Consider the following 20847-nt stretch of genomic DNA (forward strand, 5'->3'; position numbering starts at 1 on the left):
GACTAGTCTATGGAACTTGCCTTAAATTTGCTATATGCATTTAAGTAATCATGTTTAAATATACAGAATTATAAATATAATATCAATACAATGTAAAAATACAGAATTATATTTTTACTCATTTTTTTGCATCAGGACTACTGAGCACTGCAAGATTTTAAATCTTGTAAAAATACTTTTCAGGTAGTTACAATGCATCTTTTTTTCTTAAGTTGTGGTGTCCTTTTGTTTGTGTGAAGGATTGCATCTTATTGCCTTTGGAATATTAGTATTTATTGTTACTTATAATCCATACTGTTTCCATTTATCCTTCTAGAACAGTTGCTTCACTGTTCCCTGGCTTGGTCTGAAGGGTCTGGCAAGTGTTAGTAAAACTCCTTTGTCAATGCTTGAGTTGGTGAAAAGTTGCTGTTGTGAACAGCAGATCCCTACCCTTTACGAGTCCAGCAACAGTTACTTCATTTTTCTCAGCATTTTGGCACGGATGATGAAACAAGAGGCAGAGAATGGTGGCGTGAATCCTTGGAAACAAATCAAAGGACGGTATGGCTGCTATTTAGTTTCTCTCTTGTTTTACTCTAGCAAGTCAGACTGCATGGTCCTTCCAGCCACATAAAATCACAGAATTTTCAGGGTTGGAAGGGACCTTTAAGATTATCTAGTTCCAACCCCCTGCCATGGCCAGGGACACCTCCCAGTAGGATCAGGTTGCTCAGAGCCCTGTCCATCCTGGCCTTAAAAGCTTCCAGGGATGGGGCTTCCACCACCTCTCTGGGCAACCTCTTCCTGTCTCACCACCCTCATGGTGAAGAACTTCTTCCTAATTGCTAATCTAAATCTCCCCTCCTCTGGTTTGAATCCATTCCCCCATGTCCTATCACTACCTGACATCCTAACAAGTCCCTCACCAGCTTTCTTGCAGGCCCCCTTCAGATACTGGAAGGCTACAGTAAGGTCTCTTCAGAGCCTTCTCCTCTCCAGACTGAATAACCCCAACTCTCTCAGTCTGTCCTCACAGGAGAGGTTCTCCTGCCCTCTGATCACATACCAAAGCAAAGTGGAGGTACTGTGTTCATGAGAAAATAAAAGGGATCCAGAGTGATTCGTAATTTGAAGAAGGCAGCTGTTCCCTGAGGCTTCTGCTGCCAGTTGAGGCTCTGACAGAGTCCAAAAGCTGGGTCCAAGAGCCACCTTGGCGTCCATAGCCTGTGGTGATTTGCTTTGTCCTACAGGCCAGGAATTTAGTACACTGGCAACCTATATAGTGGTGCAACTGTATTGCCAGACAGGTAACATAATTAAAGCATAGAAATCCTGTCTGAGCTGCATGTAAGCAGCATGTGTTGTCAAAGAAAAGCCATGTGTTGTCCAAGAACATGCAGGCTGGCTCTTGCTAAGCCTGCTATTTCATCTGTACTTCCATTTCCTTTTTCACTGTTTCCAAGATTCCTTACAGGTTTTTTTTTAATGGATCTTTAAAAATCTTATTATAGTAATTGTACCAATCATTAAAGCGGCTAACTTTTAAGTTTTTCTTTTTTTTGTTGGATATAGAAAACTTAGAATTAGTTTTGGTTTGGGATATATGTTTTGATTTCTAAAAAAAAATAGTGTAATTATTATAAATTATTGTTAAAAGTAATAATTGTAGTACTACTATTATATGTACTTAAAGTAAAATTTTAAGTATATATAAAATTTTTCTGCTGCAAGTAATTAATATATAAAAAATGCACAAATGTATGCACACATTAGAAAGGTGTGTGGTATGTTTTTTTCCAAGAGAGAAGGATTATCTTGGCTGTCAGAAAAGGAAGATATGTTTATGTGTACTTCATGAGTTCTTACAGTCAGTAAAGTTGAAGTTTAAAATTACAACTACATAAAAACAAATATGTTGGTGGATGCTGAAACTGTCTTTCTTTAGTAATTATAATTACCCTGCTCTATTTTTACTGAAAACAAATTATACTTACATTTTTGGTCTCTTATAGCTTGTTGCTTTCCCTAATTTAGGAGGGGGAATAAAGATACACAACACACACTGCTTCAATCTGCTCAACCAGTATTCGTAATTTCTACCTTGAATAAATCAATTACACAAGTAGCAAAATTTAACAGCCTACAGCTATGATTTTTGGGATGAACTCTGTCTTCAGCAGCTAACCAAGCATTAATTGATGCATGAAGAACTCAAATGCCTGTCAGTAGTAATTTGCTACTAAACAACATTAATTGGATTTGCTGTAATTTTTGGTGGCTAGATTTAATAACCTCAGCTCCACTTCCAACTATTTTTCCAGGTGACAGAATAGGCAAACAGCATTTATGGATGTTTAACTACTGTGTGTGGAACTTATTTTAAGTTGAAGGTGAAGAATATACCCAAGGTTTTAAACACACAAATCAAAGCTAAGCAAACCATTTTCATCTTAGTCCTCTCTCATGAATGGTGACATTTATTCTGAGTCCAGTTTTTGAGCAAAAGTCACAGGAAAGACACCTGTGTAAAAATTTTCTGCTTTGGTCAATCCCCTTAAAGTTGGAAAGCAGCAGTGCTTCTCACCATCAGCTGTGTATAACTTGAGCACTGTCATACAAGCAATGCAGCTTAAAGTTTCTTAATGTCTTCCTCCTGGAGAGAGGTTTCTTGCCCAGACTTGCAGTTGGTAGTACCTACAGTAGGGACTGTTCGATACAGATCTTTACAGACTTTGCCAAAGCATTGTGGAGAAATGCAGCTTTTCATCTGAAATTTTCCTCTCATTTTGACTGCAATGATGGTTATCTAGGTGAGCCTCTGATTACACCAGCTGTGGGTATAGCAGCTCTATATATACATATATATATATGTAGCATAACAGAAATCTGTAGCTAAAGGAAGGAGGGTCCTTGGTGTTTGGGTTTGGTTTTGGCTTTGTTTTTTTTTTTTTCCTGTGTCACCTGGAAATAGAGTTTTAGGGGAAAAAACGCTGTACAGCAACTGTTTGGTCATGCTAAAAGGAGAGGAACAAGGATAGTGAATGGCTGGTAAGGGATGATTTATGAGGAAAAGCTGAGGTCACTTGGATTTCTCAATTTGGAGAAGAGGAGGCTCAGGGGTGACCTCATAGCAGTCTACAGCTTCCTTGAGGGAAGAGATGGGATTGGCACTTACTTCTTCCATTCCTTGACTAAAGACAGGACTCGGGGAGATGGTAGAAAGCTGAATCATGGGAGGTTTAGGTCAGATACCAGAAAGGTGGTTTTTTTTCACCCAGAGGGCAGTTGAGCAGTGGAACAGGCTCTCCAGGGAAGTGGTCACAGCACCAAGCCTGCCTGAGTTCAAGAACCATTTGGATGATCCTCTCAGGCACATGGTGTGATCCTGGGGGTGCCCTACATAGGGACAGGAGTTGGATTTGGTGATCCTGATGGGTCCCTTCCAACTTGGCATAGTCTATGATTCTATGAAAGATGCCACTTAACACATCATATCCTTTCCTAGCCACCCTCTTGGACCAAGTTTGATAGATGGGAAGGTATGGTACAGAGGACATCCATTACAGAATAGAATCTGCTCATAAGATTGTGCTTAACATAATACTAGCCACTGGGTAATGGAGAAGGATAAGGCTGGACCTGGGGTTGAAAACCCTTTAAATGTACCTTGTATAGGAGCAGAAAATGAAACAGCATGTTTGTTCCAGTAGTCAAGAGTAGACAAGGAAGGGGAAAAGAGGATGTTTAGAATTTGAGAGATATTTGAAGACAATAAAAGCATAGAAATACAATATTAGTTTATCAAGGAGATAGGGAATTGTACACTTGAAGTGTGTACAATCTCTTTCCTGATTTGTTTGTTTGTTTGTTTGTTTTATTTGTTTGGTTTTTTTTTTTTTGTAGAATTTATTCCAAGTTCCACCGGAGAAGAATGCAGGAACTGACAGAAGTGGGGCTGCAGAACTTTTTTAACCTATTCCTCATGCTGGCAAGTGTTGCAGAGACAGAAGATATCGTCAGTCGAGTGTTGGATCTCTTGGATTTCCTGATTTCATCCTCTGTCACCGTGTCTCAGAGAGCTCTTATCTGGAGAGGTCTTTTTGCTTTCATTTTGATTTATGTTGAGAAGAACATGGACATTAGCGTCCTAGCTGAGAAACTCTCAAATGCTTTCCATGAGAAGGCAAAGGCATTTTTAGTGACTAAAAATGACAACACACAGAAACAGAATCTCTGGATTCTACTTTCAACCTACATTGATGGTGTCCAAGAAGTATTTGAGACCAGCTGCTACTTGAGCCTTTCTGAGGAAAAGTTGCTGAATGATGGCTTTAGTATGCTGCTGCCTGCTTGTCGAGGAGCTGAACTGAGTATGGTCCTAAATTTTCTTCAGGTTGTTCTAGCAAGACTTCGGTAAGTTATGTGCTTAAATTGTGGATATAGACTAGGATGCTGATTTTATGAGAGAGAAATTTGAGACTTGTGAAAAAAAGTTGCCTGTTTCATAACCTGGCATTCTTTTCAAGCTTTCCAGAATTCTGGAAACTGGGGGTTATGTGGTTCTCTTGTAGAACAGAGGGGAAGGCATTCAAGTTCATTGCAGTTTTTTCAGATTATCACAGTCAATGCATAGGACTGTGTGTACCCCTTCTGACAAAAAGCAGGTCTCTTGAAATATCTGAATTACCAGCTCACTTGAATACTAATTGGTAAGAGATAGGATCAGACCTTTGTTTCAACAGTTCAGTTTCTGTTTGTATATTCTACCTTCCTATTTATCCCATCTACAGAGAAGTTTAATTCCTTGATGTTTATAGAATGGTTTGATCTTCAGGCTGCATCAAACAGAAGAAAGTTACTGGTTCTCTCTCCCGCTTCGACAGACTCACTAAAAATAGTCCTCTGTTGCCATATATGTAAAACAACAGGAAGACCACTTCTGTGGTTCAGAAGATTTGGACAACTCATTGACAACATGGGCTTAACCAGACTGATTAGGCCTGGTCTGTCTGTAAACTTGGAAAAGGATGAAATGTTTCAATGTCATTATCTCTCCTGCTCTGGAAGTCCAGGCATATAGGATAGTAGTCCTTTCATAATTGTAATTTTTTTTGTTCACTGCACTCTAATTGAAATTTTATAACACTATGACAAGAAATTCACAGGTAGAAAGGAAGTGAGATCATTGATTAAGGAGAGAAGCAGCTTCCTCTAGGTTGTTAGGAAATACTAACTTCATGTACCACTTTCTTCTAACCCTAGATGATGGCTCGCAGAAACATTCTTTACTGCTGATTAAGTAGTATTATGAAAATACTGACTCGATTATATTAACTAAACATCTCAGTATTTAAAGCTTAAAATGTCAAATAGTTTTAGCAATTCCCATTTAACATATTTTGTTGGCCTGCTAGAATTGTATTCCAGGTTTCCCATTTTCTTTCATTTGAGAATACTGTAAAAATGGCAATCTTTCCCTTGCAGAGCGAGGTTGTAGCCAAAAGCTCTTCTTTAATTATAGCTATTCATGCTGCTATGGTTAAGGGTCTGTCAGCATTTCCATTATAAACCTTTATTTTCAAGGGTTTGTAACATAGCTGCTAAAACTTGCTCTGGGCTAAAACTTGGCATACAAGGTTTTGAAAGTGCACTTGTTTTCTTCCTTTCTTTTTTCTTAAAAGGCTTCTGAAAAGAGGCCCCCCCTTTCACCATTTTTACACTGCTGTGTTTTAAAATATCCCTTTCTGGGCTTTTCTTGTCTGTTAGAAAAGTAGTGGTAGCTTTTGATTGTTTATTTACCTATGACTGTTTTAAATAAGGTTTTTTAAACCACTTTTTAAAAAAATTATTATGATTATTTTGGTGTCCATATACTTAAACAGAACTATGACTATATATATGACTGTGAAGTAATTTTTATTAGTTTTTGATATGTGGTGAGTAATTGGAAACAAGATGCTACTTGCTGGCACTTCCAAGTAGATCTTCATAGTGAGATGCAGTATAAAGTGTAAGATTGCATTTTAATACCATTTCCTTTTAAAAAACGTATGTAAAATAAACAGTAAACAATCAAGAAACTCCCAAAAACAAAAATGCAAACCTAGCTCTTCCTTGAAATATTAAGCTTCTAGCTCAGAAGTAATTTTTCTTTTTGTTTTGTTTCTAAACAGTTTTAGAATTTTTTTCTACTTTGCAGAGCTCTGTAAAGATAGACACAGACTCAGAGAAACCTACTGAGTGTCTGAATACAGTAGCTTCCAGCAATGTGATATGTTTTTCTTAAAATGTTGTTTATTGTAATTAGGTATTGTTCTGACATAGGCTTTCACTCATCATCATTCTGGAACTTACATTTTGTAGTGTATTAGCACTGAGTTGCAGGATTATAAAATGCAAGTACATGCCCATGTGTGAAGTCAAGGCTGGATCCTGAATACCTTTGCCTAACTACAGGGAGGTTCCCATGCTACTGGTTCCCATAGGAGAAATGAGAAGTACCACAAAGCTAATAACTTAATAAATGGTAGTGTTATTTTAAAAACAGTTCTTAAGTTTTTGTGCCCATTTGTACTGTTCTTCCAGTGTTGAAGGACATGAGAAGCCACTGAAAATTTCAGGGTGTAAATTACATAAGCTATTCAAGTAAACCTGTCTCTAATTACAGGTTACATTATATATGTGTGTGTGTATATATATACATATATATATGTAAATAAAAATTACATTAATAACTGTGCCAATGATAACAGCAGAACTGGATGTTTCTGTCTGTTGGAGTGTATCTAGCCTTGAGGTTGTGAGAGAGATCATGATAGGAATGCATTATCCAGTATATCTTTGCTATGAAAATGTGTAGTAATTTGTAATTTTTTTTTTCGTTATACTTGCCATCCAAAGAGCCTGTGGGAAGCTTTCTGAGACCAACAGAAGCCTCCCTCCCCCTCCCTGTTATCGTGTAAGTCAGCAGATAAGCTCAGGAGGAGAATAGAAAGGGTTTTGCCCCTCCCTCCTTTCTATCCCCCTCAGGGGTTTTGCTGTTAATCTTTGTAAAAGTACTTTCTGGTGATGAACTTCTGAAAACTGTATCCAGAGAGTTTGGAAGAGCCTAAGTCTCCTTTACCCATTCCATACGTATATTAAAAGATACTGGATGTGATGTCCTGATACGTACAGTGGGCATCTCTGGCTCAACCACTGAACTGAGAGTCAGAACATCTTTGTTTGGCACCAAGATCTCCCAGGTGTAATGAATTACCATTAGAAAGTCATTAAAAGTTTGTGAACGTCTTTGACTGAAAAGAAAATAGGTTGATTCTTCACAACACAGATCTTATGTTTGGGAGGAAGCGTATGTTGTGCTAACTTGACTTACAGCGTAAAGGGTTTTTTTGGTTTTTTTTTAAAAGTTCAGTTATTCCATTAAAAAAGCTGAGGTTTGAATGTAAAGAAAATCTAGTCTCTAAATGCTTTGGAGCATGAGGAGCAAGCACTGCTTTTGAATGTAGGATATACCTTTGTCCCTTGTGTTCTCATCTACAGAGATTAATAGGTAAAAGTGACATGTTTTGGCCATGTGTCCTCTGCTTTAACAGTGTTACTATAGAAAGTAATGAAATGAGATACAGTGTGCACTGGAGTTGCGTACCTCATACTTTGTGTGTAAAAGTTCTTGTGTCTGTCTGTCACTGGTTCAAGTTTTTAAAAATATTCACATCGACTTGTCCGTTTTCTTGAATCAGTAGACAGCCTTTTGAAAGCTGAGTAATTTATTAAAATCCATTTCATTGGTTTTTAAGATAAATTAAGAGAGTGTCTGCTTTAGAAAGAGGGCAACAAAGTTGTTGATGGGCCTGGAGGGCAAGTCTTATGAGGAGCAACTGAGGATTTTGGACCTGTCTAGTTTGGAGAACAGGATGCTGAAGGGAGTTTGCACTTCTCTCTATGGCTTCCTGAGGAGGGGAAGTGGAAAGGGAAGTGCAGAGGTCTTCTCCCAGGGATCCTATGAGAGGATGCATGAGAACAGCTCAAAGTTGTGCCAAGGGAAGTTTAGATTGGATATTAGGAGGCATTTCTTTCCTGAGAGGATAGTCAAACAAAGGCTTCCTAGAGAGATGGTTGGTGCCTCAAGCCTGTTAGTGTTAAAAAAGGCATTTAGACAATGCCCTTAACATGCTTTAATTTTGGTCGGCCCTGATTTGGGGCAGGCAGTTGGACTACATGATAGTTGCTGATCCCTTTCCAACTGAAATTATTCTAGTCTAGTCACTTTAAGAAAAAACCTGAAACAACAAAAGCTGTCACAGGACCTTCTGATTGTTGATGCCAGAACAAAGCCAGTCTTGGTAGGCACCCAGAGCTAAAGAAACTCAAGCCTTGTACTTAAACATCAATCATGAAGATACACAGCTCTATCCCCCTGTGCTACAGATTGAAAAGCTTTCCTGTGTTTCATCCATTGTATCCACTTTATTTACCAAAAATTAATCCACATAAGCATTCTGTGGCCTACCTGACAGCAATACAAGGCTTACTGTTGTGAAGGAATAAATCCTCCAAAAAAAAAAAGTGAAATCATATCCAGGTGTACTGAGAACCTGCTGCTTGAGACCCTGCAGTTGTTTAGAGAAAAATGTGCTCCCTGAAGGACATAAAGCATAGATTTGTTTTCTGATGGAAGTGTCTCACTTTTGAAACTGTTTCCCCCAAATTAACTTTCCTCTCAGATTTCCTTCTCATATTCTTCATGCGAGCTGCAAGAGTATCTTTCCATATGGAATTTTTGTTGTTGTTGTATATGTTAAACAAAGAAATGCTTTTGCCAATACAGCCATTATATGCAAGTAGCCTTCTAATCTCTTAATTTTGATTGTTTCTTCGTTACCTTACAGGATATATATTTCTTCTCTCTTTAGGATATCTCTTGTCAGATTTAAGGCTTATTTAAAATGAAAAGAAAGCTGGAGCAATTTTCTTTATTCCATTTCAGTCTCCTAAGGCCTATTTCCCCCTGGTGAGCTCATAGCAACAGGGGGGTTTAAGGGAATTCAGCTTTCTGCAAATTAATGTCTCACATCATGAAAATTCAGGACTTTTTTTTTTTCCTATATCTTGAAAAAGTAATACAGTGAGTGCGAGTATTATTTCTTGCCAGCGGGTGGAAGATGAATGATTTTGTCACAGTTTTACTGCTTGATGAGCAGTGTCCTGAGGGTCAGGCTTAAGTCTGTGTCACTATGCTGCTCATTACTCTTGAGCTAAATAAGGGCTGATTGGATCTAAATTGCCTAGCACATGGGCTGCAGATGAGCTCAGTGAGTAGGGGATGACCTGCTATTCAGGCTGGGAGTAACCCCGGTGTGCAAATGCTGCATTAGAACACCGTGGGAGAATGAGAGGCTACCGACCGCTGCCAGCAAAAGAAATCGAAATGTAAAAACTCTTTGATGCTGCAATGTTAGAATTTGAAATGTAGGAAGTGACAGGTTGATGGTACTTATCAGCTTTGGCTGGATTAGAGAACAGTGTCATCCTGCCTATATAATGACAGAAGAATGAAGCAAGCTCCCAACTACTTGGCGGTGCAGAGCTGCTGCTGTCAGAGTCAATGCTGCCTCCTACTGACAGCCCACGCAGAAGAATGAAGGTAGCTGGCTTGGGGAGGAAGTTCTCAGGCTCCCTAGAATACTGAAGTGCACTCTGCTCCTCCACCAACCTATTCCTTTATGCTTCTGGTCTCTTATCAGAGTTGCAAACCTGATTGATAAAACAGTGAATGTGCATTTTGGGATGATAGCAAGCCACTGTAGTCTTCAAGAATGGTTAAACGAGTCATCTGTGTGCACTGAACTGGATGTGTGTCTGTGTCTGCTTCACACAAAATATTTCTCTTTGTACTCTCCACTGCTGGCCCCTGTGAAAGGAGGTGATCTCTCAAGAGAGCAGAATTAATTTCTGCCTGTGTGTTTTAAAGAAAGGTGACCTTTAAAGAGGATAAAAAAGCTGAATGAACTCGAAGAAGAATCCTTATGCTAACTGAACACATGAATATACTTTTCTTGGTGGAGGAAAATGAACAGCAAGCAAAGCACCTGGCAGGTGTTGAACACAACACCGATTGCAGTAGTTTGTGCAGTTGTGAAAGACTCAGTGGTTTGGTAGAACAAGCTTTGGGTTTTGATCTCCCCATCTCCATCACTGATGCTGTGGCTGGCCACTTGCTTCATTTTTTCTAAGTTTGCTTCACATTCTGCTACTGACAGCTGTAAACTGCCAGCGTCAGCTTTTCTTGCTACTGACTTATGGGACTACCTCATCAGCAAAAGAAATTTGGTGCTCTCATGAAACCAGTGACTAAATGAAGAGAGGGGATGAATCTAAGTACATTCTGTGTTTAATGCTTACTGTTTTCTGGGTACATATGATTTGATTCTTCTTCTTCTTGGATGCTTTTACTTATGATGAAATTTCCTCTGGGATGTAGAACAGCTTCCAGTTTACTTGTTTCTGGGTACTGTAACAGAAAAGAGCAGAACAGCAGCCTTACAAGTACAGTTTTACTGTAAAATGGTGCTGTGAGTCTATAGGAATGAGAGAAGTTTTTCATAAAAAAAAATAATTAGTGTTAGGCTTCAGTGTTATCTTCAGATTATCTGTGCTTGATGGTATCACTTTAGATCACTGAAAATGAGGAAGTGCTAAGCACAGCTAGTTGTAGTAGATCAAAATGAAGAGTTAGAGTTTGTCTGTTTCTATGTGGTCAGAAGTTACAGGGCATTTCTCTGCTTAAATAGAGAGCAGAACCAGAATTTAAAACTACCTTGGTATTTTTAAAAATAGTACTTTTGAAACATACTGAAATTTGAAAAGAAAAATTGTAATATAACATACGCAATACTGAGTGTGACAACCATGCTGTCAAAGTTTGGAGAGGTAGTATGTACTCTGAGGTGAGAGAAACAAAGGGAATACCCACATCCAGGGGTGGTTGAATGCAGGTAGCTGCCACAGCTGTTACCCCATCAGCCCAACATGCCCTTGCTTGTAGACTTTGCTGTCTGCTCAGCACAGATGCTATTTTGTCCCTGGATATTTTGTCTCTGCAGCAGCACAGTTTCTGCCTCTTGCAGGGAGGGAAACCAAATGGTTGGGATGTTGTTTCTGGTAGATTCCCTTGTACCTTGAAATGGAAGTAGAGAGGGTACTTGTGTTTGGACCACTGTTTCATGGATATTTATTCACATGAATTTGTAAGGGAGTAGTGGCTGTAAAAACAATTACTGGAAATGTGATTGATATCTGTCCATTTTTCTCTCTTGTAACAGTGATATTCTTTAATTCACACAGCATGTATAATCAAGAGCAGGTCTTGATGTGACAGCCTAAGAAAAAATAAATTTATTTAAATGTCACTGTGGAGTGTATTAATAAAACTTCTGCAGGTTAAAGGAGCTGCTTACTCTGACTTTAGCTGTAGTTCTGTATGTCAGTTTACAATACATATATGAATAAATTGAAAATTTAAGAGAGTCACAAAAGTGAATGATCGGAGTAGGAAGTTTGTAGAAGTTTGACAGAACTGGTTTTAGGTAGTAAAGGTTGAAGGGAGACAGGCTAGAAGTTATCCAATATGTAGAAGACCATGTCAAAGAAGATAAGTTTCTGTTCTCCATGCCAGTGAGGAAGGAATTGGCTTAGTTCAGGGCAGAAGTTTAGTGTGGTTAGAGTAGTCTGCAGTGTCAACACTCTGGTAGGCTGCAAGAGAGAGTTGTTGAATTTAATTTTTTTACTTTTTAGACTGCATTAGACAAACATTTTTCAGGGGGTAGTCTTTTTAAGATTACTAGTCTGCTGAGATGAACCCCTAAATGACTCTTGAGGTGCAGCACAGCCCTTGGCTTCTGTTTCTGTGCTTTTTTCTGTTTCTGTGCGAGGAGTGCTCTATGCAGCTGGTGATTGATTAGTAAGGCTATTTCCTGAACAGTATTCTTTGCTTTTCCTTAGAGAATAAAAACTTGGTGAAATCAGCAGGTGAAGAACCTACCTACACCTGAAACTATAATCTGCCTTAAAATTTAACTTTGTAAATCTTTAATTATTTTTAGTAGTTGTAGAATCTGTACTCTTTTTAATTTCCCCTTTCTGTTAGGGAGGGAAAAAGCTGACCCTGTTTAGTGCTTCTGTATTAGACCAGTTCTGAGAATTTCTGGGGTGAGAGTGTGAGGCTGGCTTCTCCTGTGTGCATGCACAGGGGCTCCACTGCAGAGGGTGCTGCAGTGGTTGTGTGTTCAAGTCTTGAAATCTGTCTAGAAAACAGCTTTAAAAATGCTTTTTTAGGCATTTTCTAAAGAAGGGTAATTAATACTGGGCATGTACGTCTGCCTTGTCATGTTTTATTTGGCTTGGAGCAAGTCCCAAGTGCCATTAATCACCAGTGCCCAAATGCTCCAGCTTTTTTTTGCAGTTGTATTAAACCAGGGACAGTGAAAACGTGCCTAATGTGAAATGAGCCTGAAATAGCAGGCTGCCCCCTTCTCCTTAAAAACAAAATGGGAAGACTAGTGCATAATCTACAACATGTACATTCTGCATCATCTGATGTCCCTTCCTGATGGAAGAAGCAAGGAGAGAAAGGGTAAACCAGTTTGTGGTTTACTTGGTTCTCTGATAAAAGCTGGAGGTACTGTCTATTCTCTCCTTTTTCACAACCAGAAGGCCCTGTTTAACTCTAATCAGGGTTAATTAAAGCCTTAGGGCAATGCTGAGACCCTGCCAAAGGCCGGAAGGTACAGACATAATCAAGGCTGTAGGGAAATAGGTAACCGTGGGCTTTTTGCAGGCTCTGATAATACATCTGTACTAATTCTTTGTAAAAATACGCAACTGAACTTTTTTGCTTATTATTTGGTCAGGTAGTTCTGTTCGTTTATTAATTTATGCCACACAAAGAGTGTCATGAAGTCTCTGGTTTACTGTGTGTGCTTGCAAATCCACGTTAAGAATCAGAAACCTCCTGGTTCCTCTATATGGTAAAGCAGGGGCTACAGAGGCAGCCACGGCAGCCATTACGCACGCAGCAGGAGCCTTTGCTGCATCTGGGGGATTCGTGTCATCTTTTATTGAGGGGCAGGAGAAGGGAGGAACAAGCAAGTACATATGTTCTTGCCATGCCAGTGAGGTTTTCTTTTACTGCTTTTCTACTGTCTCATTTTCCTTAAAAGAAGAAGAAAAAAAAAAAAAAAAAGTCAAGTATGAGAATAAAAGCAAATATTTTCATTGGCGTTGTTTTCCAGGAAGGGAGTATATTGAGTAACTGGTGGTGGTGTGTGTTTGAAAATATTTCAGTAAGTATTGCAGGTGTCTGCCTAAAATATTTTAAAGCTGCGAAAGATTTGCTCCCATGGAATTCCTCCAATTCGCTCGACACAAATTCAAGGATATCCTACAGCAGTTTGGTTTGGGGGGAAAATTGTGATGTGTGTACGTGTTCAATGTGTTGCATGTACGTGGAGTTTTGTATTGGGTGGAAAATGACATCAGAAAGTAAAGCACTGTGATCATCTCTTAAATAATAATTAACTCTAGCACAGCCATGATAATCCACATGTCATAAGGAGAGTGAATATTCAGGCAATCAAGGGATTTTGCAGTGTAATTATTAGACATTGGGGAGATGTGACCCTGTTTAGGGTAACAGGGAGCTGTGGTTAATTGATGTTAGAATAATCAAACTTTCTGGTTTGTTATTCTGGGACCCTAGGCTTTGCAAGAAAATCTGTGCATGTGCTTGGAAAAAAACAAAACACAACCAAAATATAAGCTGTACTAAATTAGTGCTATGATTGAAAAATATTGAAAAATCATTTATACTGTCTGTAAATTGTCCTCGTTTTACTTCACAGTGAAAATTCAATATGACTTTATTCAGAGTATTTGGTAAAAGTGTGTATTTTCCTAAGATCAAAAATTACTAGTTTTTTCAAAGTCATACTCAGAAATTGAAGGTGTTTTTTTCCTGCAGCCAAGAAATTTTTGTTGTTTCTTTCTTGAAAGAAAACCTTTGATGTGTGTACAGTCTGAGCACTACGACAGAGAAAACACAGTTGCTGCAGTCCCCCTTGAGCTTCATTGTCTTCTCCGAGTTTAGAACATGAGGAAGTAAAGCGGAATTTCATTTCATTTGAGTTCATTATGAAAGGGCTTCTGCTGTGATACTGAACCTCTGGAATTTCTAATACTTCAACCTGCCCTCTGGAAGATTTGAAGATTAAGTATAACATTTCTACTGTCTCTTACTGAAAGTTTTTTCGCTCGCTCTTTTTTTCTCATCTCTTTTCCTCTCTTCCTTTAAACAGAATAATTTCTGAAAACTCTTCAGCAATGCTATCTCCATGTAAATTAATACTGTAAATTGTGCTGCTGGTGAGGGTGGAAGGAGTAGTAAAAGTGGGTGGGGGGAGAGAAGAATTAAAATCATTCCAATAAATGGTTTAATTTATGCCTCAGCAGTTAAGCATGCTCCTGGTTAACAGAAATACCCTTCAGCTACACAGGATTTGGGAGGGTTGGAGGGCACTCATTTGCACATAAATAGCCATTAACTGATAAATTCCCAAAGGTCTCCTGTTGCATGCTAGTGGTTCTGACCTACTTAGCTAGCTTAAATTTGTTTTACAGAATTATTATAATTCCATCCTTGGTACTTAAACTTTGTGATTAATGCATGCCTCACAATACAATTAAAGTATAATTACACAGTTTTACAGTTTGCTATCATGGTGTTATTATTATTACAAAGAGCTGGATTTTGCAAATATTAGAAGAATTAGGGTTCTGATACCCATCACTTTGCTGTTATTAAGTGATTATGTTAAATGGGACCCCTTTATGTCTGAAGAATGAAGTGGAGAGAGGGGAATCGTTAACTAACACATCAGATGGGTTCTAAGTGATTGAGGAAGAGATGTGTGGTGGGGTTTTTTTTACACATCTGTACACAAGAGGTGTAAATACCTTTTTGTTCATCTTTGCCAGCTGCCTGTGACATGCTCTAACACGTGTGCTTTAGTGCTTAAAAAAAGTTTTTAGTAAACATCTCAATCTGTTAAAAATCATTTACATGTGTAAAAGGTTAGATTTAATTATGCATCCCTTTTAATTACAGGTATAATTTTTTTTCCTACTCTTATTATAAGCATCTACAGCCAGATTTGTGTAGTGTAGGAAGTGAGTGCAAAGATGATAAAGTACTTTCTTGAGCTTTCTAAACTCTGAGCAGTACTCTGTGAGGTCCTCTGTATTTTCAGTTTGTGAACATGAATGTACACATTCTGGTTGTAAATAACAGTAAGTCACAAGCACTACTGCTTCTGCCTTAGTTTTATCAGTTACAGTGGCTACTGTTCATTTTATCAGGAGTGATCCACGAATCTATAGCATATACTTGTATGTAACCCTAAAATGCTGTACTACATAATTCTGCTTGCATTTTTTTGTTATTGTTTGGGGGTTTTTGGGTTTTTTTGGGGGGGGGTTGGCTTGTTTTTTTGTTTGTTTGGGGTTTTTTTGCTGATGCAACTGCACCACAAAATAGGGTCTTTAATAATTAAAAAAATGGCAAATCAAGGGGCTGAAAAATGTTTTTAGTAGCATTTCCCTATGCCAATGTAGGTTACAAATCTAATTTTATTTTTGTTATCTGTGAATGTTCTGCATTGCAGACTTCACTGGTAGGAAATGGAGTGGTTGACACATTTTCTGAATTACACTTTCCATATCTCTTAATTACACTGTAACATTTTTTTTCCCTGTAACTGCACAGGAAAACTCCAAATGGTTTACAGAAATCAAATGTTGCACCCTCAAGTCTAATTTGATCCAGTGCTTTGGATTTCATCTTGGCTTCATTTAAAAAGACCTGTTGCTTTTGTGGTTTTCTGGTTTTGTGAAGTTGTGCTATTCATTTCTTTAACCATGAAACTATTTTGTGTTTTTAATTCCAAAGAACACAAAGAGTAAAAGGAAAATAGAAATCTTTTCCTTAGAACGACTCCTTTTGTATCTGTAATTTGACTCTATTTATGCTACTGCAATGATATAATCTATGCTTATGCTATTATCATTTGCTGTCATTGAGCTCAGAAAACATTGGTCATTATTACAGATGCATGGAAGCACGTGAGCAGGTAGCCAGTAATTACACTTGGAATAATTCACTATATTTCAGTGCTTCCTACTTGAATATTCGTGAATTGGTTTTATTTCCAATCTTTAAAAAAAATACTGCGGTGATGTGATTTAAATCATTTTCATGTGGCACAGCAAAAATGCAGAGGCACATTACCAGAAAGAAATGGTCAGCAATAAGAGCTGTTTTGCAAAGTTGGCTTGCAACAGCTACCACACTATGTGGGGAAAACAGTTATCCTGTAATAATAAGACTAATGAATTCAGAAATCCATTGATTGAACTGGCTGTGGGTAGATTATGTTCAGGCTTGCTTCAAGGAGAGGAATTTATGAAATGTTTGCCACATCCAGCAAGCACTGCTGCTATAATACAGCTGCCTCCTCAGTGGTTTGCTTTGATCCTGTGGAATGAAAGGACAGGAGGATCAGCTCAGGTCTAAATGAGATTACAGCTGGTTCGGCAGCTTATCTGGTCTAATGCCAACTAGTGTGGCTTTGCACGTCCTAAGGGGTTTACAACAGAAACTGTTTATTGAGTATCATCGGTTTACTCAACACAAGCAGGCTAATCCTTCCCAGCCTCAGCATGTTGTAGGATTGTGCATGAGCCAAACCAAAAGCTGGTGTAGCCATGGCCTCCAGAGCCCTTTGTCTCGCTTCATATTGATTTTTTTTTACCTGTGTTAAAGACAGTAAAAAATAAAACAAATAGCCAGCCCTATTGTGAGCAAAAGGTTAATCCGACCTAAAATCTTACAAAAGCATCTTTTAACCCTAGAAGGGGTGGCAGCCTTTCTCTGACTTTTTACTCAGGGGATTTTCTAGTTTAAGGTTTTGAAGAGAAAAATAGGAGAAAAGCGCTTAAACACTTAAGTCCTTGTGTTTTGTAAGTCTCTGAATTCTTTCAGCAGCAGCAGTGTAGAAAACTTTAAACAGTTACTCCTGAGATAATTAACAATCTGTCATCTATCTGTGGTAGGTGATGCTGTGTAACAAGGACATGACATGCTGAATGTAGGCTGAGCAGTAGGAACTAGTTGGTGTCCCAGGTCTCATGCTGTTTTTTCACTGTAGTGGTTTTTAGGTAAAAATATCAGGAAATGCCTTGACCATCTGCCTTCTCAGATTAAAAAAAAAAAATTAAAAAAAATCTGCTGCTAGTTTTTAAACCACATCCATTTCTGTTTACATATGAAACTCAATGGAATATTAAGTACAATATTTTATTGAGCATGTTTCCTGTCTAAAGTGAGTCTTTTTTTTTTTTTTTTTAGATGTTACATGTGTCAGAGTATTATAAATCATATGGGTTTTTTATAAAATAGGGAAAGAACAGATTAAACTTCAGGAAACCTTGTGGAGAAGTAGCTATATACACTGAAAGGAAACTAAGTTACTGAATCTGTGCTGTTGGAATTACATAGGAATTTGTTTGTTGTATTTGTATACTGTGCATATTATTGGCAGTAATGAAGTTCTGCCATGATGCAGGTAAGAGAATTTGGTGACGCACCTATCTTACCTGTCATCAACTCCATGTGGCAGATTTAAATTGTTTTGAAGACCGTTGAATACTGTCTAGAAGAAGACAGCAGTAATCTGAGGATGAATAAAAGTTTTCTGTTCATTACACTTAAATGGACAGAATGTATATTTTAAGCTGTATGTAAGCAAAGAAGTTATCATGGAGGCATTACGAGTGTGGTCTGGGGAAAACTGGTAAAATGTTTGATTAATGAAAGATTTTCTAATACTTTTTCTAATGGATAAATTATGTAGAAGTTTAAAATGTAGCATTTTGTGTTTTATCAAATCTGTTCTTAAAGCAATAGGTTGTGCTCGTGTAGTATTACACTTTTAGCCCATTTGAAGATAAAAGCTATTGGTGATTGCTTAAAGCCTCTTTTCAATCATCTGAACAGTGCAAACCAAAGCATTTTGTCAGACAGTGAGAAGTTTTGCCTGCATAACGCTTCCCACACACGCAGGCCACCAAATAAATTACGTGCAAGGTTTTACAGCGTAGCTGGTGCTGGAAGTTAAATGGATGCCCGGTGGTAGAACTCGTAAAACATTTTCCTGTTAACACAACCAGGCAGAATTGACATTGTTGATGGTAGCTTTGATCTAATAAACTATCAGTTCTAACAGTGATTTTTACTGTGTTTCACGGGGGATGATGATTCAAGTTTAGCAAGCCTACTGTTCTACTTGAGTGACAGAAAATTAGCTCTGCTCTCTGTATTGCCAAATGTTTAGAACAATGTTGGTGGGGGATGTTTGTACCTAAAGTAATCTCCTTCGCTAAAAAAGATATATTACACGAACAACATCCTTTAACACAACAGATAATCCATAAAGAACAAAATTGATTTTTCAGAAAGGAAATAAAATACTCTGTTTTGAAATTTGGAAACAAGTTACTTCATTATCTTGAAGACAAGTTTGCCTGCCTCCCAAAATCTGTTTTATCTCTTGGAGAGAGAGATTTTCCTAAACCACTTACAGTATATGACTCCCAGCAGGTTGCTAGAAAGTATCCATATGCATATAGCGTTTGATTTTCTGCAAAGGCAGCAAGAGATTTCATTTTAAAAAACAAAAGCTTCACTTGAACTACAGTTCCTCTCTCTGTTGCAGTCTTGTTTTAAATTCAGAGAAATGCAGAAAACTTGCAGTATTTTCTCAGGCTTCCAACCTGAAAAATAAGGGTGACATGATAGTAATGAAGTGTTACATGTGTAATGGTAAGACAGGACTGTTACAAGAAATTATATTCAGAATGTTTAAGAGAGAACTGTGGGCAGTAATACTTCTAGTTTTTATTTTCAGTATTTGGGGTTTATATTTAATACAGTTCTTTACCTCCCTTTGGGACCTTGTGTAGTTATGCTCCAAGTCCACTTCACATCTAATCAGATCAGAAAATTTCAATTGAGGTTACACCAAATCAGCGTTTGAATTTCTGCAGCCAAAATGGCTATTTTACCAGTTCCTCTCTTTTCTTGGTACTTGAGTCTGGGTGAGAACATGCTCACTGAGAGAAACTGCATTTCTAAAGCTGTGCTATGAAGAGGAAAACATATTTCAGGGATGTGGTGAAGTTGGCCTCAGTGAATTTGTTTCAAGTAATTTGCCAAACTTTGATTTTTATTTTTTTCAGAGCATGGCTAAGAATTTTAACCATCTTCACATGGCCATAAATTTACTATCATATGTCTCAAATTGTAAGCTTTTCAAAAGTGATCCCTATACTTTCTGATCTGAATGAAACACTGTGAGCTTACACTTCAGTACAGTGTGTCTGTTCCACTGTTCCACAGTGCAGGGAGCCCATTAGCACTGGGAGCCCATTTAAGTAATGTGCTCTAAATTGTAAGGAATTACCCTTTTAGGGTCAGCTTGTTAAGCTTCAAATTTATTTATTTTTGTAGATGACCTGACTGTAAAAAAATACTTCTTAAAAGTGTAAACAATAAATTACAGAAGATATGAAACAGCCTCATTATTATACTTCTCTGTCAACTGGTGTTATCCTGATCTCAGAGCCCCATGGAAGAGTTAAACGCGGGATTTTGGAAACGATTGTACCTAGAACTGGATTTCAGTACTGGTCTTTCAGTACCAGTTGATTGGCATTCCATTCACACTGCATAGCAACTATTTCTCATGGAATTCTTTTTGCAAACAAAAGACAGTAAGGAACTGGTAAAAAGGCTTATCTTGTAGAAATTTGGAAAATTTGTCGTACCAGGGTCGGGGGCAATGTTTAGCTATAGACAGCTGCATTTCATTGAAGTGTATTCACTTCATATGTGAAGTGAATTTCAAGGGTAAAAGTTTTGCAGAATGGTCAAATATTGGAACAAGTTTCTAGGGTTGTCAAATTTCCCTCCTTGGGGAAGGTGGGCTTTGCTTTGAGGAGGAGTTGGGCCAGATGACCTCCAGAGTTCTCTTCCAAGTTGGATTTTCTTATCTCTTAATAAAAAAGAAACCCAAAAATCAACCCCCAAACTTACAATATCTAGAAAATGACAAATTTTAGAAGTTTTGCTGTAACAGAAGAGTGCTTTAAAAGATACCTCCTTGCAATCTGCAATTTGCTAATATATTACTGTTATGACTGAAATCAGAAGTACTTGTTTTTTCACTCAGTATTTCTACTTCATTTCAGTTTCTTGGATAAACTGCCATTCTGTTTCTCACTACAAGTTATATTCATTTATGATTAATTTTATAATGATGTGGAAGGCTCCCATATATCTTCATCAGGGATTTGAGCCCAAAATGTGCCCTTGCTACAATGAAGGCTTATGGTATCCTGGGCTGTTTTAGGCAATGAATGACTGGCACATGGAGGGAGGTGATCCTTTCCCTCTGCTCAGACTTGGTGAGGCCACCCTGTGTCCTGTTCTGGGCTCCCCACTCCCAGAGGGACATGGACACGCTGGAAAGAACCCAGTGAACTGCTAAAAAGATGATGTAGGGGCTGGAGCATCTCTCAGGAAAGGCTGAGGGAGCTGGGACTCCTCAGCCTGGAGCAACAGTTCAGGGAGGGATCTTCATCAGTGCATTAAAAGACCTTAAGAGAGGATGCAAGGAAAGAGGAAAGACAGACTCTTTGATGCCCCATGGCAGGGGCAGAGGCAATGAGCACAAACTGAAACACAAGAGGTTC

At 38.2% G+C, this 20847-nt stretch overlaps 1 protein-coding gene across 1 annotated transcript in view; it reads left to right on the forward strand.

The window, feature by feature from the left end:
- MMS22L (MMS22 like, DNA repair protein) overlaps positions 1-20847 on the forward strand; it is an 84016-nt gene that overhangs the window by 24902 nt on the left and 38267 nt on the right. Inside the window, exons 12-13 of the mRNA XM_030447907.1 lie at positions 317-543; positions 3886-4395. Of these exons, the coding sequence (XP_030303767.1) occupies positions 317-543; positions 3886-4395 (737 nt within the window). The remainder of the gene's footprint in view (positions 1-316; positions 544-3885; positions 4396-20847) is intronic.

This window comes from Calypte anna, chromosome 3 (genome assembly GCF_003957555.1).
Source record: "Calypte anna isolate BGI_N300 chromosome 3, bCalAnn1_v1.p, whole genome shotgun sequence".
NCBI lineage: Eukaryota > Metazoa > Chordata > Aves > Apodiformes > Trochilidae > Calypte > Calypte anna.